Genomic DNA, 25,286 nt, shown 5'->3' with positions numbered 1-25,286 from the left:
TATATATATATATATATAGGGTTAGGGTTAAAGAAAAAAATCGATTTGAGCTCAAATCACGTTTCTAACATTTAAAGATTCAGAATCAATTCTCATTTTATTTAAAAACGATTTTTTTTTTTGTGGGTGCGGATGTGCCTTATCAGGCACCGTAGTGTTTGGTGAAACCAATGAGCAGTGTGAGCTATGCACAGGATGCAAGCGTTAGCCTCGCAGGCTACAGAGTGGTGTGTAGTGTTGTGTGAGCTACTGTGTTTGTTGCCGCTAAAGTATGGAGGACGAAGAAAAAGAAATTCAACCGCATCCGCAGTCTTTAAAAGCAACCATTTGGAAACACTTTGGATTTTACCTTCAACCCGGTTGAATTTGCAGAGATTGCAAGGGTAAAGTTAAGTATTTCGGGAGTACTTCCAATCCCCGTTCTCATCTTGAAAGACATCACCCAAAGACATAGTGTTGTATTTGTACAAGTTTAAAAATTTGAGCAGTGTAAATTACTTATTAAATTAATTATTAAATTACCTTTCGGTGTTTACATTATTGCAATAGGTAAATAGAACATTTACAATTATAAAGTCTTTATAAATGTACTCTTCTTTCATGCCAGCAGACTGGAATAGATTATGAGAATCGTTTTGAATCTTAAATTAATTGTTTCTGAATCAAATTGTTTGGATTTAAAAGAATCGGCAAAAAAATCGAATTGTGACCCCAAGAATCGATTCTAAATCGAATCGTGGGAATCCCAAAGATTCACAGCCCTAATATATATATAAAGATATATGATATATGAAGATGTATTGTGATTTTTCTTCCCAATATAATATTGGTCTTTCAGTTCCTAATGCCGATTTAAAAAAACTATTTTTTTTACCTAAACAATAAGGGAATATAGGCTACCTCTCCACCGCCACACAGCCCTTATGTAGAATATATGTAGTTGATGCAGTCATGGTAGAAGATTCGGACTCAAACCCCAAACAACATGGATGCACAAATAACTCAATAATCAATATCTGCTGATAAACATATACAGCAATTGCCCTCTGATGTATACCTTTCATCACAGTATATAGTGATATTGCAATATCATGATAAAATCGGACTGTGACCCAAGTATCATGACACGAATCGTATCGCAACACTCATGCCAATACTCACCCCACCTGATGGTGTTTATAAATCCTCCCTTAGCTGGTGTAGGTAACTCTTATTAGCAATGCTGTTTTTAAATGTTAAAAGAGTAAAAAAGTCAGGCAGTTATGACGAAAGCTTTCAAGATAAAACTTTTTTTTTTCTAGATTGCATATGAGGGGAATAGAGATAATGCAGCTCTTACTTCTACAGAAACTGAAAACTAAACAAAGAGCCACTGAGAAACTACTGAACATGTTAGTGCCATTATACTGCAGTATTTAGTGGACCTCTGGATGTAGCTCCTTTCACCAATCAAAGTCTGAAACTGTTTCCTGTTGAGTTTTTTTCTATCACTCCAGTGCAGCCACCTGGACAGTTTGACCTTTAGCACATTCACTTCTCTTTCAGCTCAAGTTCTCCTCATTTGCTTTGAATCGCCTCGTTATTTATGCCAGCACCTGGATGCTGGCCCCGCTACAAACGATGTTTGGGTTTCCTGTTTCAAGACAGCCACATGAAACAACAGAGGGGTACAAAAAAAGAAAATGGCTGAAAGTTCTACCACTTGGACTAGAAAATAAACAGACTTATCCTGTGCATGCAAAAGAACCGGACATGTTCTAAAGAGATGTCCTTTGAAAGCTAACGGCTTTGAAGTGAAGAATTTCCAACTTGCTTTTCCTGTCTGGAGGCAAAGCATCATTTTCCTGATTTAAAGGGGCAAGATTTTTATCAAAGTAGCCGCCACTTTGGGTGACTTATCAGTTTATTCAAAGCAGAAAAGTTAAAAATGTTCATAATCTCAAATCTGAAGAAAAAAAGGCCAACAGTGTTTTAATAGCTTCTAATGGACTTTGGCAGATTGCAGTAGCAGAGTGATGATCAGTGAAGGCTGTCTGACAGTAGAAACTCTGCATGCCAATGAGTAAAAACAACTTCTCTTAAACAGATGTTTTTGGATGAGTTCTGCACTTTTTAAGCTTCTCTTTAGTTTGTAGAACAAAGTGAGCTGGAATCCCACAAACCCAGGCTGTAATCTAAGTTCTGCTTGCAGGGCACATCCTTGTTTTGTTCTCATTGATGCAAACATGCAGCACCAACAGAAAAAGAGCAAAGGGGGGGCTGTTGTTCGCCACTTATGGGCTGCAGTTTTAGGGTTAGGGTTTTTCTCCTCGTTTTGTCACTGAATCCCTTAAATCTCTCATGACGATTGTTTCCAAGCATCCACACGAAACCCCTTTGAATATGTTTGGAAAGTAAAGAGCTTCCATTAATCTTGTCTTGCTGATTTTATGTTGTGTATATCAGAAGAGAGAGAGAGAGGTTCCAGAGAAGGAAGGAAGCTGCAGTGCTCTGATTCGTCAGGTTTTAATCACATGGGGAACAGATTTATGATTGATTAACTTTGTCCGATGGTTCCTTCAACATCCAAAATTATTCCAAAGAAATAAAATCATGAATGTTCTGAGTAAGAGCAGTTATTCTGGGCACGGCATTCGTAGGCTCGTTAAAGTCTTTCCAGCTTTTGGACTGAACTTTGCTTTTTAAAGGACAGAACAAAAACTAAAAAAGGCAGGAAATACAGAAACAAAATGTCTAAAATCGAAAATACAGCAGACAATAAAATTCTTATGTAGAAGCAACATTCTAAAGGTGGTCCGGTACCATAATCACATCGCACATAATTTAAAAGCTAATTGCAGTTAATTCCAGATGTTTGACCCACAAAAAGGCTCAAGCATATAAATGAAAGGACCAACTTTTCTATCATCATATCTCTTCCTTGGGTTTGAATCCCTCTAAATTATACTATGCAGATTTCTTAAAGCCAGACCAGACCACAGGAAACACACATTTTGATTGAATAAAGCTGCTTTGTTGTCTTGTTTTGGAACTATTGGTCAAAATATAATCCAAGCTGGGGAAAGAAGAGAAATTATGAGATTTATGTAATTATTTATGGAAGAAAAGTAAATAATGATGTGATATGATGCAGTATCCCATGTAAAAATTGTTTGTAAGGAGGTCATATAATCACGCAGATATTTTTATTAGCTTAGAAAGAGATTCAAGAATAAACAAAATACTTTCAGCAAATGTCCAGTTTGAGCCCGACAATAAATCAAAACTGAGTAAACTGGGCTTAGACTGGTTTCCATCGCTAGGGAACACTGGAACCACAGAAGGAAATGCCAAACTTTTTAAAATAAAGCCCACCTGACCTACTTTCTCCTGCAGAGTGTGTTCGTGCAGATGGAAGTGGCTCTAAACATATTTTCTATTGTTTATAGAAGTGTGTGAAAGTGAGACTGGCCTAAAGCAAAGAGCACCGAAAAGGTTTGAATCAGTGTTGTTTTGTGGCACACATTGTGGGTCGGCTGTGTTATGGGCCAAAGGTGCCATGTGTTACCCAGCTGCGGCGGTCCGGCATCAGCTTTCAGAGCCACAGAGCAGGAGTTTAAATACGGTCTTCCTCTTTCAGACAAACAACAGAAATATTGTTGAACAAAAGAAGCAGCATTTTTAACTTCTGAAACATTGTAGGGCCAAAGATGTTGAAGTTCATTGTGACCTTAAAACATCAGCAGAAATGTATGTCTACCCCAAATAAAAAGCTTGTCCTCTGACAGAGTGAAAAATCTTTTCTAAGCAGAGATAATTTACAAATGAGGCTTATGTTTTAACAATAAAACCTTCCAAACAAACAAAAAAACACAACTAAACTTTTTAGTTTGAGTTTCTTTGGAGCAGTGGGATTTATAACGTCTAGCAGCTGGGAGGAAGGATTTGCAATAATGCTCCCTTTTGCACCTAAGGTGATGCAGTCTGTCACTGTCTGCACTCCATAAGGTCTCAGCCTGCTTAGCAAGGTTATATGCTATGGCTTTTTCTTGTAAAGGGCAATATAACCATGCAAATATTAGAAGGTGAAAACCCAACCCCCCCCAAAAAAGCAGCAAAGCATTGAGCCTACAGCCTTTTAGAGCGTCTGATGTGGAAATGGCCATAATTTTGTTAGTAGGACCAGTTCCATAAAGGAAAAGGTTACCGGTACTTTCATGTCACTAGACTGCCTTATCTATAGTTTTCTCATCCTGAATATTTGCCTATGGTAGAGCTGAGTGTTAAAAAGGGTGGTGAACAAATGATTAAAGTGGAGAAACAAACTCTGCAAAGTTTAAACTCCCTCATAATGACTTTATGGGTTTTTGGAAACGTTTCAGGTTGCTGAGTGCACTCAGAAGAAAAACGTACGCCTCTGATGGCTTGGCTCTTAGAGGGTTCGGTTAAGTGGTGAGGGAAATTACAGAATTACTCTACAGTGCGTGTAAACAAGCTGTGAGCTTTCTTTATCACCAAAGTATAATGTGCTTAAATCAGTTTTCATTCCCAATGTTTGATGAAGGCATGGAGGTCTGAGTTCTACAAAACGCAGACCAGAAACCAAAAGGTTAACAAGGGGTCTCTTGCTTGCAATGGCTGCCAAAGGAGACGTTTAAATTGATTACAATCTTTACCACGACTCCATTAAAATGAAGTTACAGCAAGTCTCCATATAAGACTCAAACTTATAAGACTTTGCATAAAAAAACACTTTAAATTCTCAAAAGAAGACTAACTGTCCATATATCTGTCTGCATAACTGGAGAGATACAGAAATTAAATATGCCAAAAAATCTAAATTAAGTACCTTATTAATATTTTTCATCCCTTAAAGTAAAAAAAAAAAAAAAGAAACTTGAAACAAAACCAGCCAAATAAGGACTTATAATGTTTGTTGAAGTTGAATGTATGTTGAAGCAGAGGAAGGTCCATCACATGCAGGAGTCCAGAAGAAGTACATATAGGGAAAGGCCCTAAAGGCTTCTTTTTATAGGGCCCTAAATATTCAATCTTAAGTTCAAGTGAGCACAGCTGCTAGAAACCGTTCAAAAGATGTTGTAACGTTTAGTACAGAGAATGAAGACCTGTTTGTTTGGTTTGATCAGGGTACTCAGGTTTCAATGCTTTCAATGCATCCAAACTTCATGTCTTGCTGACATCAGCTGTCATTACCAAACACTCACAAATTAGATTTAGAAAAACAACTGATGAACCCAGAGAGCAGGCAAATTAGATCTCCATCCGAACTGCATTCGACACCAGTCTACCTCTAGAAGCAGGTTCCCCCAGTGCAGATTTGATTCAGCAACTCATTAACTGGATTTTCCTGATACAGCAGAAAGAATCCTCTCACTCTGGGTTTTATTAACATGAGTCACGGTTTGGAAAGGGCTCTTTAAAGATGGGGGTTTGTGTCCTAAACAGGAGCTGCATCATAAGATAAACATCAAAAAGTTGCAAACGTTGCTGAAGATAAACATGTAACTTAGTTGTTTAATGAAATACGGGGGTCAAAAGGGGGGTTTTAAACCTGAAGTGAAATGTTATGGGGATCTGCTGGTTGCAGGACTAAGGACCTAACCTGGCATTGAGAGATGCTTTTTTCATTGAGGCTGCAAAAATATTATTAAAGAACTGCATTAAATTAAACCCAATCTCAGCCTATGCTAACAGTGCAAATAAAATATGGTTTAATGAGCCGTTAAGTATTTTCAGCAGTCCTCAGAGGAGCAAACCTGCACCCTTACAAGCCAACAGTATCGCATGAGAGAAAGCTAATTGGTGGAAATGGATGTTTGGGGTTTTTGGGTTGTGTTGTGTGTTCGTGCAGACGGGGTTTTCCAGGAAGCTGCATTCACCATGGATCAGATAAACCTCTTCCAACGTCTTATAAGATCTGATCAAAAACAGAACTGAGGATGTCCGAGACAATAAGCAACATCCTGCAAGAGTAAAAATATCTGCATCCAGACAGATTCACTGTTTTATTTTTCAGATTTTAAACACAAGCACATACTTTTTTACAAAAAACACAAAGCAATCTCACGGCTATTGACTGAACACTGTACACTGACAGGCCTTTATCTAACGGAGCAGGATAGTTAAATACTCAAACAGGTGTTGATATGCATTTTTTGTTTGGAAAGCCAGGGAGAGAGGTTTGACATAAACTTTAACTATAAAATCTATAATATTGTCATACATTGATGTAATGCTTGGTTAATGAACAGGAAGTAAGAGTCAGCCAGCTAAGTGCGAAACTGAGGTGTCAAGTAACAAAAGACAAATACTTTGTTACCTTATGTAGGTAGAAATTTAGGCTATCTATACTTTACTGGAGTAATTAATTTTTAGAAAACCTTTTACTTTTACTTGTTATATTTTTTGTTATTATATCTACTTTTTACCGCTAACATTTTAAAAATAGTTTTGTTTCATTTCAGCTCATTTTTTGTTATGGCCTGTTATAAAAACCATCAATATTATTTGTTTTATCCAAACAATTCACGTCTTTGAGGTTGGACTCTATAATAAGTGCTAAATGTACTAGTAAAAATAAATCAATAATGCAAATTACATGTCTCTGAGTGAAGGTTTAATTGTAGACAATAAAAAGATTGTCACCATCGCTACAAAGCTTAAAAAATTCCAGTATTGATGGCTCATTCCAGAAAAAAGAAATCATTTAGTAAAGTTACTCAAAATTCAATGTGAAATTTTGGATAAGAACCATTTGGTAACTCTGACATGCTGATGTATGAGTAATGATTAAAAACACAAGTAAGCCAACTCCTGTCTTCAGACATTTCCATTTGTTCTTAAGGAGAAAGTGGAAGAAATTGTTTCCTTCTTGCAGCTGTTTCCATTGAAACACCAAAGTAGCTTGTCTGTCATGTTCTGTAAGGGAATTTATTACTGAAGGAGACGTATAAAGATCCGGGTACGCTGGTGAAGATTCTCAGTCATCCAGGTCATAGTCATTCCAAAAAAAAGAAAATCAAAAACAATCCACTGGATCAAATTTGGAAACAAAATCCAATGGATTGTTTTTAAATTAATTTTTTTTTGTGGAAAGATCCAGATAGATAAAAACTAAAGTTAACCTTGCAGAATTGGTCACAAAAAAAATGAAAACAAAATAAAGCATTTAATTTATACGACTTAAAAATTGTAAAACTTTTAGCTCTGACTTAATCTTTGGTAAAGTTAAACAGTGAAGGTTGTATCAGAACTTCTTTGCAACATATTAATTGAAGATTTCATCAGAAGGGATCCAAGAGTGCACCGGGTGCAGAAGGATTAGTGTCAACACAATTTATTTTTCCCTTAAACATCCCCTATGAAGCCAACTGACATCTTTGATCCAGTAAAGTTCAGTTTTTCTGTAAGTACAAGAAAAAGATCTTCCTTTTGTTGAGCTGAAACTAAGCAAAACAATCGAAGTCAGCTCAGAAAACCAAGGTGGTTAAAATCTTTAAAAGTAGTAAGAATCAGTAATGTGGGTTATTAACTCCAAACAGAATAACCTTTAAGTTATGGGTGAACGTTCCATCAGGTGAAAGTTCTACTAAGTTTTGAGGAACTGGTTTTTGAGTTAGAAGCTCAGACACCAGTCCTTAAAGCTACTTATTTATGATGGTACGCATCTGCAACTTTTAGACGGTGGCCTAGTGGTTAGAGAATTGCTTCTTGGGGCGACTGCAACGCTGGCAAAAATGCACTTTTCCACTTTATGGGAAAATAAGTGATAAATAAAGAGTTTCACACTTAAGTAAGTAATTCCTAAGTCACTTTATAGTTTTCCAATATACAATGAGATGAACTTCAATGCTTCTAGCTGAAAAGCAAAACTTCAATGGTAAAGCTGCAGTACTTAAAATTGTCAGGAGTTTTTTGGCCGTAACATTTAAGTTCTACTTTTTTAAGTGTATAAAAAATGGGCATTAGGTTAAAGGGGTAAAGAACAAGAAAAGAGATCATTTTAAGTATCCTTTTGGAAACAAGAACCATGTGGTCATGTGACAGAAATGGAATTTAAACAAGGTCCTTAAGTAAAAATAAGGTAATTTTAACTAATTTTATAGCTATGCCTGTGAGTTAACAACAAATATTTTTCATTTTTGATAACATTGTGATTTTGGATAAATGTGAAAAGTCATCAATTATATGACATGTTATATGCTGTTTTGGTCATTTTGTGTCATTCTAAGAGCTATTGAGGAAGGCTAATGAAGTTTGCCGAAAACAAACGATCAAATCTTTGTTAATTTAAAAGAAAAATTTAAACTTGCTTTTATTGTTCACATAGACAACACATCAATTTTGTTTTATATAAAATACTTTTTCTTTATTTAATCTCCCGATACATGTAATAATTTCTTATCCAAAAAAAAAAAAGCAAAGGTCCAACTCCCCTGCCATGTAAGCTGGTGATCGAAGAGTCTGTGATATATGTGTTTTGAGGCCAGTACTGATACCGATTATCAGTCCAACTGGTTCCCGATATACAGATATTTTGGGGCGGATCTTAAGAGTCAATATAGCCTTTTTTTCCAAATCAACATGATAAAAATTACAACAATGTTTAAAAAACATTTAATAAATCTCAATTTAAATAAAGCACAAACATTTAGAAACAGATCAAACTAAACATTAACAATGTAAAGCAAATGAAGGGCGCAGTAATACATACGCTTCACATCATCTCGAGGAATGGCTGCTGAACACACCCAAATAAACTACAATATACATTACATTGCTAAAAAATAAAATTTTTAAAGTGTAATTGTTTCATCTACTTTATAACAAATATGAAAACATCCCAAATTGGGTCATTTTTTAATTAATTTCTATCGAATCCCCTGCAATTACACTGTGCAACCCATAGAGGGCAGGCCCATTTTTTAGGAGCCAATGTACTAATTAATCAGCCAACGCTAATGAATTGGCCAACACTTGCACATATTGGCCGATATCGATATTAGAAAAACAATTTCCGCCAAAAACTGTGTGGTCAATGTATCGGTCTATCTCTGTTTGCCCATGTCTGCATTCAGCATGCTGAGGTGATTTAATGTTTCATAGTGCAACCAGAGCATTAGCATTAGTATAAAATTTGGATGTTGTTAAGTCCTTTCTGTATCATTCGGGTTATATAGACATGGCCTGAGAAAATTGAAGTCTCGATCCCAGTCTTGCAAATGGACAGCACAATTGACTGTGAACTAGGGGTAAAGCATTGTCAACATTCAAAAGACAAGCAGCATCAGCTGCATACTGTTAGCATGGATGACTTCATCATCTACCTGCCATCTAAATAATATTTCAAAAGAATACCTAACTACAAGATCAAGTAGAGAATAGAGATCCATTGATAATGTTTTTTAAGGCCAATGGCAATTTTATTGACATCACTCCAACCTATGTTGATAAAAGCCAATACGTCCTGCCAATAGTTTTGCATGGATTCTATGAGCAGATGTTGCTTTTTCTTCATCAATTTATATTATAGGAATGAAACAATAAAAATTTTAGCAAATGGAGGGGATTGACAATGCATGCCAATTTCGGAAAGGATGCAGTTGAATGCACTTATTAAACCTCCTGAACGCATCGGCCGTTAAGGGCTAATTATGCTTGAGGCACGGACATTTCACATTGAAATTGAGCCACCCCTCACAGCGTTTGCAGGGGGTGGTGGGTGTTCAGTTAAACAGCAAGCTGACAAAACCACATATCATGAACAAGTAGAAAACAGCTGTTTATAACTTTGTCAAAGCCTCTTCATGCCATTGAGAGAAACAGTATTTTTGTTTCCTGGAGTTTTTCCACAATCTGTTGATAGTGGTAATATTTATGGATTAAATCACTGGATGTGTCTAGATGTTTATGTTTGCAAACCCTGATGTAATGTGGCTGCGTGGACCTCACAGACGTGTCAAGTATAAACCAAACTTTACTGATACAAAAAAAAAAACAATATTGGCCAAAATGATCAGCTGACCAATTTACTGGTCTATTGCTAGTATAGAATCCCTCCTGACCATCGATTAGTTTTGTTTAAAGCAAAATAAATCCCAGAATTAGCTTCAATCTAAGAAAACACTGTCTTGTTTTACGCCATCAAATGACTTCTGCACATTTAGATAAGCACATGTGGAACGTGTTGGACGGAGCGAAGTGTTAGGAAGTGTCTGGATCCAAAGGATTGTTTGGAGTTCAATGTTCGACAGGAAGCCAAGACATGCTGAAAGAGCCAAGGAGGAAGGACAAGGAGGCTGAAGCAGAGGAAGCCACTAAATAAGACATAGAAAATAAAAAAGTTAGTTAACCCTTGAGCTGATAATTAAAGACTTTAAATGAGGAAGCATTTAGAAGATCCTCCATGCTTCAAGGCAAATGCTTAAATAAAAGTCAATTATATTTCTTGTCGTTTAATCAATAAATCAAAGCCTTGATACTATTTCATTTAAAACAAAGTATTGGTTGCAATTTCTAGGTTTTAGTTAACAACATCAAGTTATGTAGTTTTTAGCTAAAGATTAACATTTGTTATAGCAGGTCATGATGATCTCGTTTTATATTTTCAGGTCGACAGAAGGAAATATCAGTGACGTCTTTTCAAGTTTGAACCGTTTTCCTCATCGGGACGCTGGTAGATAAGGCTGTTAACATGTTAAGGAGAACTGGCTACTTATGATAAGAGGAATCCAAGTAATGCTCATCCTTGAGCCCTAATCTTCACACCAGCTTGTTTATAGTCAAAACACATGTTACTGTAGATGTGAGCCTTGGCAAAACCTTAGCAATCAGGCCTACAAACACATGGCTGCTTCTCTTCCATCCAAATCACTGACCGACCCATGAACAGATGCACTAAACAGATGTGAGTATACCCTAAAGGGTGGTTCTGTGATTAACTTAGAAATGTCTTACTTTTTGTTAAATATTCTATTGGAAATTGAGCTCTGCTAACACAGAACAATTCAGAAGACAGCAACAGTGTCTGCAGATGGCAACATTTAGCATGGCTCTTTATGGATTTGGTTTCTCATTGATCCAGAACTCACCAAATTTAACCTGTTTCAACCAATTCAAACCAAAAACTGAGGGAAATTAAAACACTTCCTCTCTGTTAGAGATAACTAGTCCTCTTTGCTAAGATCTAATAAGCCTTCTATATTTTCAGATAAGATATATGCCGATGCATTTCATAACAACAATGCTTCACTTCTCTCAGAAGCATTTTTCAAGCCACAGAAAATAAAGAAAGGCATCCGTTCTTTCTCAGAAGACTGTGTTTCCAACACTCTATCTATGGGTAATCATGTTAGTGAAAAGAGAGCTTTCATTCTTTACAAATCACCATCCAATTCTCCTTTTTGGGTGCTTTCCATAAAAGAAAATATATCCAATTTATATCTACCTATTTAATACTAGTGGTGGGCGGTGCATACGGTACCTAGGCCTGGGAGGGTAAGCCCCTACACGGGATGTACAACCGAAACATAACCAAAGTGGGGGATATCAGGAAATCCTACCAATGGCTAGACAAGCCAGACTGAGGGCTGCACAGAGGCACTCATCATGGCAGCACAGGAGCAACCCATGAGCACCAGAGCAATAGAGGCCCAGATCTACCAAACCAGACAAGACCCCAGGTACAGAATGTGCAAAGAGGCCCTGAGACAATCCAGTACATAAGTGCAAGGTGTAAGATGCTGGTAGGTAAAGCTTACATGGAGCACCATAACCAAGTGGCTGGAATAGTATACAGGAACATCTGTGCAGAGTATGGGCTGGAAACCCCAAGGTCAAAGTGGGAATGTTCAACAGAGGTTATATATAAGGCTGCACAATAATTATCATGATGTGAAAAAAATGTACTAGAAATATCAATGTGTGCAATATTCATATCATAGGGGGCACTTCAAAGTTTTATAGTTGTTGGCTGATTTACCATGGTATGAATCAGAAGTTCCCATGGTAATTCAGTATTTAGCCAGTTGAACTGAATCTCACTGCAGCAGATGCTCACACCAGACATATATTTTGACATTATCAAAAATGCTTAATATCAAAATATCATGGAAGCAAAGATAACAAGAAAATGTAGAAAATATGCAAATATCAAAGTGGATATCATCATCGTCACAGTTTCTAGGAGCATCTTCACCACTGCAACAGTCTTCTGAAATCATCATCCCTGCTAACATAACCTAATAAAAGCATAACTCCATGACCTGATTAAGACTTGAGGCCATTTCTGGTATCAAGGTTTGAAAAGTTAATGATAAAAAAACGTTCTCCACCTAAGGAAGGAAAAAAAATGAAAGCAATAATTTTTGTGCCAAAGGACGGCCATGTAAAATCCAGCGAACAGCTTCAGTTAATATAGCAAGTAACCACCAATCAGGCTCTTAATCTGAGAGTAGTGATGGATCAGACCTTGACCCTGACATAAGGACAGTAACAAAGTCAGCCTTCTATCACTAAAATCATTAAAATTATTTAAGAGAATACGCATTGAAATACCTGTTAGTCTATAAATCACTGAATAGCTGAGCACTAAAATACATCACAGGCTTGTGGTTAGTTTATCTACTGCCTGGACCACTCAGGTCTTCCAGCTCTAATCTACTTTCATTCCCAGAACCAAACACGGAGAATCGTGATGGTTTGGAGTGGCCTTTGACAGTGCTGTCTAAACATGTATCCTTATTTTCCTCTTTTCATGTCCACATAATGCACATAGAATCTTCCCGTTGCCTTAAACAAATAAAGGTACCTTTCCTTAATCAGTATCAGTGAGAGTAAATGAGAATTATATGCTGCACTCAGTGTAACACCCAGTGGAGGGAACCAAACAGACTCCCTGTCTAGGCCTCGTTCTGGACTTACAACCTTGACACTTTGTTTGATTTCCCACAGTCTCAGCTGCCTCTTTGGCCCATTTATTGGTAGAGCAGTGAAGCCAGTTTCAGATAAAGTGCAGGCAGCTTCAGCTCACATTTAGAGTGTCTGCGTCTTTAAGGAAGCTGTTATTTTAACAGCAACGTATAAAACAGCAGCTGAGCTCAGCTGCCTTTTTTTCCCAACCAGCAGAAATAAAAATGATGTAAGAAATGAGATCCTAACAGTCCTCAACTCGACCAAGGACAGGAATACATTTGTTCTAAACATAACTAGACATTTGCAGACAGGACATTTATAACGGAGCTGCTGATAGTAAAAAAAAAAAAAAACTCCAAATAGAAAACTGGGCACAAGTATGAGAGTGTTGTCTTTGCTATTTTACCAACATCAGTAAATTAAGATTAGTAAAAATCAAACCAGTTTTCCTCAGAAAAATTCCTTTTTACAAACATGTTATTACACAAAGGAAGCCCCACTAGGTGACATTGTATTCCCTAATAATCAATTGTTGGAATGCACAATCTTTGAAATTAACAAAGCATAACAATTTGAAACAAGGTATCATGGGTTTGAGTCCAAAATGCCCTTATTAAGATTTTATCTCATAATAACGACATTTATGTCTAGGTTAGCCCCAGGGAAGGACCCCTCGTCTATCCTGATTGAAGTGGTCTGTGTGTTTCTGTTCACTTCCATGTGTTCTAGGTGCTACAAACGTCATATCGCCAAATTCGAATTGGATGTTATGTTTAACAGAATCCAGGAGATTCTGGGAGAAACAGGTATGTTCATTTGAAAAGGCCAATCAGTGCCAAGAATAAGTAGAGATGAAAAAGACTGGATGATGGGTTGCGCTCATCCAGTATTATTTAGAATAATGACATCAAGAAAGTGTCTGCCAAATCTTTTAACCGTAGTAGTCCACCATAACAATCTCGGTTGTTTCATAAACTAAAGTATTTCCATAACAGCCGAACTTGTCTTTCTTGTAAGAGATGATAAAACTGTGGTAGATTGGCTGGCAGTGCTCAGGAGCCAATAACAGAGTGAAGAGCTGTTTGTGGTTTAAAGGAATAGTACACCCAAAACATGATTAGCCTTCATTTTCTACTCACCCCCATGCTGAACAACACTCTGGAGTACTTTTTTGATATCTCAAATGCATCTGGAGATCTGGGAGGCTTCTTGCTGTCTGCTGACATTCAAATAATGGAGGTCTATGGTGACCGAGACAGAAAGGTCCATAAAAGTCCACAAAAAACGTGTCAATATTCCTCCATACTGCTCGTCCAATGTATTCCAAGTGTCCTGAGTGGGTAGCATCCAGAATTTACTCGAAACGAAGTCATTTAGAATGTTTTTAGAGCATAAACAGTAGTGTATAGGATTTCCTGAAAGCGCGCACATGCGTGCTCACGACGCTACGGAACCATTAATCTAAAGTTTTTTTTGAGCATGAAAACTGAAAAATGCTACTTTAAAAATTCAGTTTCTCCAAATTAAAAAGCAAGCTCATTTCATTCATGACATCAAGACTCATAAACAGGAGGTATGTCAACCATCTCTGTCTAAAAATGTCCCAGACTCCCAGTAACTATTTATCAAGGTTGTCTAAAAAAAAAAAAATCTATTGGTGACAAAAACTTTTTGGAATTCAGCCGTACATGTTCCACAGTCATGCTACAAGAACAAGAAGGATCACTGGCCATTTGTAGCTCACAAAGGACCAATCTGCAAGCCCTTTAAATTCCTTTCAGCTCTCGCTGGCTCCTCCAAAGGTGTCGTGTTTCAACATTAAAATGAAGAAAAAGCCAAAGGGAAGAGAAACTGTGTGGCTCCATCATTAAAATGTCGCAGCAGAAAATGGGCGGGTCTGGCCTTTGTTGCGGCGGGCTGATAATCATCAATAATTGGGCTTGACCGTTTTATGGTTTTAAATGAGAAATGCAGCTGAACCTTTTAGTAGGAGAAGCAGGAGTAGAGAAATAAAACTGACTGCTTCAAAGCCCAAAATTAGAGTATCAAGAGCAGAAGTCGGATTCTCTGAGCCTTTCTGGGTTAAACAACTATTTGTGTGATTTCCTTGGAATCACAAAGTGCTGAAATACCATCTCTTAAGCTCAGCCTGGGCTGCCAAAGCTGCAGCTGCCATAACGGCTCATGTTTGCTTATCATTTGTCTTCAACAGGGTTTATTTTCTGACAGCATAACTGCAACGCATCTGTGCCAACTTGCACTATAAACCTGGATATTCCCACCAACATATGAACACATTAACCTCTGACTTCCATTGACCTCAGCCTCTTAAATCCAAAACTTACTAAAAATACTACTCAGACAGAATGCTCTATTAGAAATTACAGACAATTTTTAAAAAAAACAAATAATTTGATTTCCGTATCAAATGGTTGATTTTTTCTACTTGAGCATAAAACATTCACTGTGAAATCGCATAAAAAGTAGCTGCATTCTCCAGATTGCAGGAAGTGTGTTGAAATTTATAAGTAAGAGAGTAATAAAGGAAGAAATCACAGTTTATGGCTCTCAAATCAACTCTATTACCTGTTAGAACTATTTTGGTTGCCTTTAAAATAGGTGACGGCTGATGAACCACCTAAAAATCACATTAACTGTAAGTGTATTTCATAAAACCCTGATAAAAAAGGATGGATTTTCTTTTTATTATGCCTGAGACTGTAGATATTCAATCATAGTAATAATTCAAGCTAAAAAGTTGATTTCAAATTTTTATTTCAGTGTAATACAGATAATGGATTTAGGGCTGCCATTGGTTTTCCAATGCAATCTAAGTGTAAGACTCTACAGGAGTAATGGTGATAAGTAGATTTTTGTTTACATCTTTTTGATATTTATTGCAAAACAAGAAGAGATTTGTGAGATGGGACGCTTACTATAGGGCTACAGAGTGGGTGGTTTCATATTTACATGCAAACACAGAGACCGTCTTTAAGGTTTCAGAGAGCTGATAATGCCTCATGAAAAACTGCAACGGAGGTCGCTGCCTCACAAACAAGTCATGAAACAGCACTAGATGGTAGACCTTCAGCTTTGAAACAGTGTTTGCATTTTTTCTCTGCTTAGCTGTAAAAGCTTTAATGAACTGGTTTTGCTAACTTTTCGATGCATTATTGTAATAATCATAAAAAATGATCTAATTCTAACTTTAAATTCTGTAACTTGGAAAGAGACCTCATGAGAAACTCAACGACTCTTGCAATGTGGAAACTCAAACACAAGAATCGTTCCTATTGATCCATTTTACAAACAGTTGGGTCATGCTGTTTTTTTTATTGTTTGTTTAGTTTTTTTTGGCACTAGTGTCTTGTTTTTTGGACAGTTGGCTGACAGGAATGGGGGAATGAGAGAGGGGGAGAGACAGAAAGAACCACAGGTCGGACTCGAACCCGGCTTGGCGGCTTCTAGGACTAAGGCCTCCGTACACGGCTCATGTGTCCATCTGATTGGTTTGCTTTGTGCAGACTAATGTTGCACAAGTAGAAACAGGATAATTTGTTATTAGCCAAATTATCCCTGTAACACTAAGCACGTCATATTTCAAACATGAAATTTCATGTTTCAAACATGTTATGAGCAGAAAATTCAGAATAAGCAGCATGAAAATGCCTGATGTATCATGTAAATCTAGCAATGGGGGAAATTCACTCTGCATTTGACCCATCTCCTTGGGGAGCAGAGGGCTGCCATTGTGTGGCATAGAAAGCCAAAATAAACAAAAACTTATCACTGTGTGTGACCGACAGTCAAGTTTTTATTCTACTCTATGCTTGGTGTGCTTTAGTCTCCAATGTTTATTTCTAAAGCTGACAGCCAAGTTGTGCATTTTCCATGCCTTGCTTAAAGACGGAAATCAAATGGCTGATTTTCAAAAGAGGAGTTTTTGCATACAAGCTCCACCTCAGCAGTCACCCCCCACAGGATCCCTCTGGTCTGCCTACATGGAGCTCACCCAATCACTCTGTCACAAACTCACCAAACAAGAAATGTTGACACACTCTGATAAGAACTTCTCATGAAAGGAAAACATTCAGTTGAAACGTTTCTTCATGGGAATAAAACCTGACAGCACTAATTCTGTTAAACAGACAACATTTACTAATGTTTGACCTGGTTCTTTGCCGTCTCTAACACTGTGATCACAACAAACACACACCTGAGGCAGAGATGCTGTCTGATTGGCTGAAGGCTGGAGCCTACCTGGTTCCACACCCTCCAGTTCAAATAAAAACAAACCCACTGACTCCCCCGTGTCAACACACACGCTCCACATCAAACACACAGCAAGCACCAGATGACGGAGCTGAATGACCCGATGCCAACTCTTTATTGGACACAATCAAACCTGGAGCAGCCAATCACCATCACCCACTGAGCGGCATTAAGTTGCTTTGCAGCCATAAATGTTTGGGCTGGTAAACTTCAGTCAAAACCTGCCCTGCTCTCTTTAAACAGCTGCAAAAAAAGTTTCATACAAAAAGTCGTTACTTCAAGAGTCTTTGATAGATTTTAAACATATCCAAGATTTAAAGTGGAAATTTAAAGCCAGAACCTTAAAACTTCATCAAAACATTCACTTTGTTCTAAAACAGAGCCTCTCTTGGCCATAGATCTCATGTCTACACTAATTTTAGCAATTTTACGAGGTCTGGTTTAGGAACTTTACTGTAAACCCCTCCGATTGTCACTGTTATTTTTCAAAGTTAATGGCAAGGTGATGAAAAACTGTGCACCGGATTTGTGGCCAGGCCATTTATAGAGGCTGCGCTGACTCTGGTCCAGACTGTTTTGGCTGCAGCTCGGTAATTAGAGACAAGGAATCTCCTGCTGAAGGATGTGTCATTGTCAACACCATCGTGTCCCTACAGTTTGGAGCCGTGAGTACTTCTCTGCAGCATGGCATTTATATTTAAAAAGCAAAGCTAGTGGAGCAAAAGTTGCTAGTTGCTCCTGAACGCGTCTGAAGGAAAGACCAGAGAGAAAATGTGTAGAAGTTGTGCTGCTTCAGCTCCTCCTCAAACCCTTTGAACCAGTGTCTATTAGGTGACGCAGAGGCTTAGTGAAGAAAATAACACATTTTTTAAAGCTGCTGCATTCAGCACCAGAAGCACTTAAACAAACCTTCCTGTAGTTTATTGTCTCTGAACATCACATAGGCCCTGAATGAGTCATTTCGCACTGAGACATGGCTGTTATGGTATTAGCTCACAGAACAAATGGGAGATTATCAACGTAAAATTCTGAATAACGAGTTCCAGCATACAAAATAAAACAATCTCAAATATTCTTAGACAAATCAGATTCCAACCATCCCCAAATGAATAAAATATTTTTCATCCACTTTAAAGTTAAAATATATACACCATATTAAATCAACAAAAAACATATTTGGTGCCCTAAGACTGTAAGCAAACCTAATTTAGTCCTAAGCTAGCTTTATACTAAGAATGGTAAAGATTTCGCCTCGAATCAGAGGGGAAAATTTTACGTTAATGTTAGAGTTTCATGAGTATTGTTAGAGTCCAGCCCTCTAAGGCCAGTGTCCTGCACCTTTTAGATACACTTCAACTTTAACGGACCCTGTAGGACTTGACTTCAGCCAAGGCTTTAAACCATTTGATTCAGGTGGGTTGGACCAGGTAGACATCTAAAAAGTTGAAGGGTACCACCGGCCTTCAAAGACTTGAGTTTGGCATCCCTGCTTTAAAATAAAAGTACCGGCATCAGAAATGTTAATCATAAACACTCTAATATCCAGGCTTTATTATAAACCTTAAACTGACTGTGGCTGATGGAGTTAATCACCAAAAGAAAAAAATGCTGTTAAATTTAAACACTTCCATCCCTGGATGAGCTTCGAAAAAAAAACAAAGACTACCATTTAGAAATAAACACACATTGGGATCTACTGTAAAATCAGTCTTGTCTATTTGATTGAATGACATAGGACTTCCTGTTTGATGCGCTCACCTTTCTTCTTAGATCATGTAATGTGGATCAGATAATTGAGACCGAACTCCGATAAGTGCCGTAACACACCAGCAGATATACATCCTTAATGGATTGCAGTTGAGTACATGCTGACTTTCCACTGTGGCGTTTTTAAAGGAGCAGGCTCTTAGCTTCATCTCCTGCAGCTGTTTACATACCTCCCTAATCGTGGCTGTAATGTTGAGTTAGAAGCTACTGAAATGTAATTTTAGTCCATCAGCCTATATGAACAAAAAACACAAAACAAAAATGTTTAAATGCCAATTTACTTGGGTAATCAAAGAAGAAGGATTTGGTATATTAGAAATATGTTTTCATTTTAAAATACTAATGACTTTTGGTGAGGTCTATAAAAGAAACTTGATTATGTAAGAGAAAATTTCAATACGTTAGCTCATAAAATGATGGAAAATGATTTAAATCTGAAATGTAGCTCTTGAAAATGGGAGATGAGGTCATTTTCTAATTCTGCAAAGCCAGTTGGTTATTTATAAATAGACACTGATTTAGTACCGAGATCCTTCTGTTTGTCTGTCACTCTTCCTCTAGGGCAGTCACTTATTTAATAATCCAGAGCTGCCCATAGGATTAAAATAAAACTATTACCAAGCTTGGAGTCGTATAGCTGGTCACCGCCTCTAGGTTATACCTCCATCACTTCCAGGAGTCACAACTTCCAGTTTTAACTCTGGGTATGAAAAAAGTGCCTGGAAATAAAAAATATAGCTCCTGATAATAGATTTGGTAGCTGGAAACAGCAAGGTAACAAGCAACATTTGCAATCTGATGAAAGATGATCTTAGGAAATAAAAAAGGAAGGATTAAATTACTTGGTTAAGTGTTTAAATGGTTAATTATACATTTTTTTTATATATTTAAATATGAACAATCTTTATATTAACACCAAAAACACATTTTAAAAGAATCTGAACTATGTTTATATACCTATAATAATAGCAGGATTAAAGTTTGACAAACAAACTTAAAAATAATAAAAAATCATAAACAAAAGTGACAATTTGTGTGTTTTCGATTTTACTTAATTTTAAAAACAGAAATCATAGTTTTAAAGATTTAAATATCCATAGAGTTTAGGATTAAATACATCTCAAACAGTTTATTGGTAAAAATATGATTGTATGAGAAAATTAACGTTTAGAGTTGAAAAGAGGAACCTTTTTTAAAACTGCTAAAGGATTTTTAAAACATAACAAGTAACGTTATGAGGAGATTTAGAGGTTTTACAGTTTGGGAGGAGCAGGAAGAAGTTTTTCCCCCACACTAACTTTAAGCTGTAAAGCAGACCTCATAATGGAGTTTATTACAACAAGACCGCCGAGAATAAGAAGGTTTTTTTTTTTCTTCTTCTTTCTCCAGCTTCCTTCCCAGTTGGCATTCCTCTCAGCTCAAACTGGATTCTTCTTTACTTCCTCGTCAAATGGCCTTTTCCTTAAAGAGTGGGCTCTTTGTTTCAGCTGCGATTCGCTGGCAGACATAAAAGCAGGCGTTCGACATTTGAAACTATTGTGCACGTTGGTCTGCTTTAGGCTGAGGGGGAGAAAAAAAAAAAAAAAAACTTGCTCTCACTTTCCAGAGCTACCAGTGGTAGATGCGAAACCACTAGATGTACAGTTTGCTCATCATGGGACCGACGCAACTCTGTACTGCAGGGTGAACGACTCTGGTACTGCACAGTGTTTGTTTTACACCCGCACCTATAAGTTCTCACTCAGTCCCATGACCTTTGACCCCTCATTCCACTAAAAATGCCTCAAACGATTTCAAAAACACCTCTGCACCAATGAAAACACTTTTTTTTTGTCAGTGGACAGTGTTTCATAAATTTTCTGTCAAACCGTTAAAACTGGTTTTAAAATACCTCCGTAGAAACCTGTTGGTGAACTCTCACTAATCATATTCAGAGATGACTCATTTATTTCACCTGGCTGACATCATCGCTTTAAGGTGTGGCTCCCTGACGCTGTAAAACCAAATGAATCATAGATATCATGAATCAAACAGAGCCTGAAAACGTAAACCTGCTCAGGATTTTAAAGAAAAGCAATGTCAGGGGGCATTTCATGAAATCCACTTAAGATGTCAGATAAAGAATTCAGGGAGCTTAAAATTCAAGGATCAGGCATGTCTATGACAGTCAGCACAGTGTATCAGTGGCACCATTGCAAGTGAAGGATAAGAGTTAAGAGGCAGTTGCCTGAGCTTCCAACAGTTAGGCCTCGTCCAGACAAAGCTAGGTTTGGGTGAAGAGCAAACTTTTAGGTCCCGCCAAACGAAGCAGCTGCAGAACCAACAACATGTAAACTTGCCTCCAGAATGCAGACATTTAAAGCCACACAAACTGGTGTGTTTAGTTCAATTCAGTTTATTTATATAGCGCCAATTCACGACATTTCATCTCAAGGTACTTTAGAGTCAGCTCAAAGTTTTCTATCTAAGGAAAACCAGATGATTGCATCGACTCATTGAGACAAAAGCAATTCCTCTCACTGAGCATGCATGAAGCGACAGTAAAGAGGAAATGGCACACGTGAGCCAATGCAGACCTCGTTATGGGTGCACTGAAAAAAAAAAAAAAACAATGGCTGACTTATTGTTAAAATTGAATTTCAGAGGCCCTTCCATTCATTGAATCCCTTTTAAACGCCACTGAATTACACCAAAACAAAAGGTTCTTTACTGACACCTGAGTTAGAGGTTAAGTGAAAAAAATTGAAAGAATATTGCAGTTAATGACTGACTGTTAGATGCTAAATGAACTGCCTGATGATGATACATAGCAGTACAGTGGATGTCACCACTTCTAGATGTGTCACTTCCTTGGAGCTAGAATCATTTAACAAAGCTTTGCCCTGCATTGACTCAACACTTCTCAAACCATTGTTCCTTTAGCAGAATTAAGGTGGCCTGGAGACGTATAGCTGCTCTTTCATGCATCCATCTGCATGAATATTGCAAAAAATAAAAATAAAATCATCCAGGTAAACTAGAACATACCAGAAACACCAAGCGTTCATTCAACAAGTGGCTTCTGCAGACCCAGAAGCTCTGTTTGACTCAGAGGTTCAGATTTCTATTAATAGCTCTTCGGGACTTTTAACCCCCCTTTTCTTTCTTTATTGGAGGAAACCAGAAAAAGAGGTACGGAAATACCAAAGATCCACTGGGACCTGGTCCAAACTCCCCCTCTGAGGTTCCCAATACATATTTCATGTTTCAGTGAAACACCTCCAGCAATCCCACTGAGCCCCACAGAGCGTCTGTCATGGATTTATTGCAGATATGATTACGTTTATTGCACCTTTATACCATCAGCAGGAACTGTTGGGTTTACAACAACCCGATAAAGCACAATTACACCACAATTTGCATGATGTATCACTGAGAAAACACGCAAATGTGTTTTAATAAAAACTATCTGCTGCAGAAGTTTCTGATCATCCAAGCTGCTCATCTGAAGATGCTTTAGAGGAGTGGGATTACTGTAAGAGTAGATGAGCTGCAGATTTCTCTTACCTCAGTGAAGAAGTTATCCATTGCTCCTTTATTTTAATCCCAGGGGATTTACTGTATGAAAACCGCGCGTCCAACTCATTCCAAGCTGAATGATTTTCAGATTGGAGCGTTTCAGCGCATCCTCTTCATTGCTGTTAGTGCGCTGCTGGATGGTCCTTCAGACAGTCCGTTTGGAGCTGCAGGAGCACATCTGCTCTTTGTTTCATGAGTTATTCATCGAGAAGGGAAACTTTCATTTCTTCTAGCCAGGCTGCGTCCTGCACACCGCGCGCCTCGGCTGCGCCTGGATGTGGATCACTGCGATCTGCGCCTGTTTGGAGAGAGGCGTCAGGAGAAGGGAAGGACCGGACGGAGGAAAAGCCGGGGAAACTTTGGAGGCACTTCTCCCAGAGAGTCCATCGCCCAACCCCCTGGACAATAATGGAAGAGCTCCTCCTCCTCCTCCTCCTCCTCCTCGTCCATTCCTCCTACTCTACAGCCATCCTCCTCCTCACTGACTCCCCCTACTGTAAGGGTCAGATATTAAAATACACAGTTAAAGTTTTTTTTACTGTCTTATTCAGACTAAACATTTCATGTTTTAGTCCATGTTGCATCTAACTGTGTTATTTCTATCTGCTTATCTACACGATGGGGGAAATAATAATATTTACCCCAAGGTTTATATATTTGCTTTAGCATTTTGTTCTAAAGCGCCTTTATTGAGCTTCTCAGAATAGTTTGGGAGAATTTTGACCCATTTCTTCAGCCAGGACTGATATAACTGTGTTGGGTTTAAAGGCAGCCTTTTTCACACTCATCTTTTGAGCTCATATTTATAATTCCACAAAACATTGACTTTGTTTTCTTCAAACCTTTTTACTGCTAACAGTGGTCCTTTGCTGACAGTGATTGACCATTTCAAATACCCATTATTTTCAAGCCTAACTTCCTGTTTGTTGTTTTAACATGTTACTAAAATAATTATTGTCTTTCTCTCTGATGTCCCTTGTTTTGTGAGGTGCATCAGTCACTTTGACAGTAAAACCTCCATAAAACATAATACTGCCACCACTTTACTTTAGGCTTGCAAAATTGCTCCTTTTCCACACTTCAGTTGTTTGGCCAGCACCCTGGACCTTTAGGTTCTGCTCCCTGGAGGGTAAAGTACCCGAAAAAATATATTCTATTAAAAGTATCATTACTTCATCATATTTTTACTCAAATAAAATAAAAAAGTTGCCATCCTTAAACTTACTCCAGCAAGAGTGAAAAAGTATGGTGTAACTACGCCAAGTTAAATAAAATATAAAGTTATATGCAATTTCTGGTGTTTAAAAGACTGAGATAAAAAATAAACATATAGCAAACAGTGATTACATAATAGCAAATGTGGGTGGAATGAACGCTTGTCAAAATACATTGTCTTAGTTATAAAACTTACTATATTAATAGTTTCTACTGCTTACTGGATTTTCAGATTCAACAAATGGAAAATAGAACTAAACCAATAAGTTTTGAGAGCGGGCAAGAAGAAAGTCTTTCTCCATCTGCTGAATTAAAACAAGCTTGATTTTATGAAGCAAAGTTACTCACAATGCGTAGAGTAGCCAGAAATTTTACTCAAGTACTTTTTTCATATTTTTACTCAAGCAAAAGTAGAAAGCACAATGCTATAAAATGACTCCTAAAAGTATTTTTCTTTCACTTTGATTTTTACTGTATTTTATGTCATTTCCTCTTTTTTTTCACTTTCTGTGCAGTTTGGTGTAGTTCTGGTCATCTTTGTGAAAAGCTGTTGGATATATGGTGTTTTTGGTTGTTATGAGCATGATTATAAGGTCTGGTTCAGTGTTGGTTTGGCTGATGGCTCATCTTATTATACCTGAAGGGACACTTTCACCCTCTCTCTTGATTTCCTGTAGCTTTACAGTCTGAGGTGTGCTCTATGTGTAGTTCAGCAGCGTCTCCCCAGGTACAGTTAAAAAAGATGGATAAAATTTCTGTCTCAAACAATAAATGCAAGGACACACTTACTGTGCAAAATGAATCCATGGTCATAAAAACAAGAATTGTTTTAAATTTTACATTTCTAGTATTTTTAATACCATTAAATGTAATTGTTTGCTAAATGGAGCAAAACTAGCATTTGTTTTTTCCTCTTTTATGTCTCCCATTGTGCATGAAACCAAGTCAACTGCAAATCAGATATTTGCAACTTTAGTTTATCTTCTTCCACTCCAAGGGTAACTTTAAGTGCACTAAGTTTATTATTAGTCATGACTTTAAATAACCCAAACATTAATTTCACAGATAGGAATCAGAGTAAGATAGGGCTCCCAGTCTCTGCAGTAACTTAACATTCCCAGCTTCTCATTGTCATTTGGCCAGTAAATAGTCATTGGTTATTACAGAGCACAGCTGACATGTTTTGTTAGGGCGTTGTGTTTCCATGTTAATGTGTCTCTGATAATCTGTGAACTCCTCCCACCTTTTTCTCTCAGAGGTGGTCACTAAATGTAACAGCTTTGCACAGGTCACCTGTCACCATGGTAACACCTGACCTATAATTAGCAGTCACCGACAGAGTTTAGACAGCACTAGATGATCACAGCCTTGACCCCTTTCCTCATGAGGATTCAGGGTCAGGCTGTAGTTAGATGCAGCAGGGAGCTCCGCCCACCTTTTGTCAGACCCTCATTAGGCTGATTGCTGCTCCACCTCCTCTCTCAACCCTTTGTGTGAAGGATTTTTGGTGCTTTGACATGTAGGTGGTGATTTAGAGTGACAGACAGATCCCTCTCTTGAGT

The 25,286-nt window shown here is 37.7% G+C and overlaps 1 protein-coding gene across 1 annotated transcript in view; it reads right to left on the bottom strand.

Moving 5' to 3' along the window:
- Window positions 1-22,876, bottom strand: part of myo10 (myosin X) — a 117,454-nt gene extending 94,578 nt beyond the window's left edge. The window contains exon 1 of the mRNA XM_015378323.1: window positions 22,498-22,876. Coding sequence (XP_015233809.1) covers window positions 22,498-22,518 — 21 coding nt within the window. The 5' untranslated portion in view covers window positions 22,519-22,876. The remainder of the gene's footprint in view (window positions 1-22,497) is intronic.
- Between the last annotated feature and the right edge of the window lie 2,410 nt (window positions 22,877-25,286).

The sequence above is a fragment of the Cyprinodon variegatus genome, unplaced genomic scaffold, assembly GCF_000732505.1.
Source record: "Cyprinodon variegatus isolate N-32 unplaced genomic scaffold, C_variegatus-1.0 Scaffold170, whole genome shotgun sequence".
Taxonomy (NCBI): Eukaryota; Metazoa; Chordata; class Actinopteri; order Cyprinodontiformes; family Cyprinodontidae; genus Cyprinodon; species Cyprinodon variegatus.
This window is presented reverse-complemented; position numbering and strand designations above follow the sequence as displayed.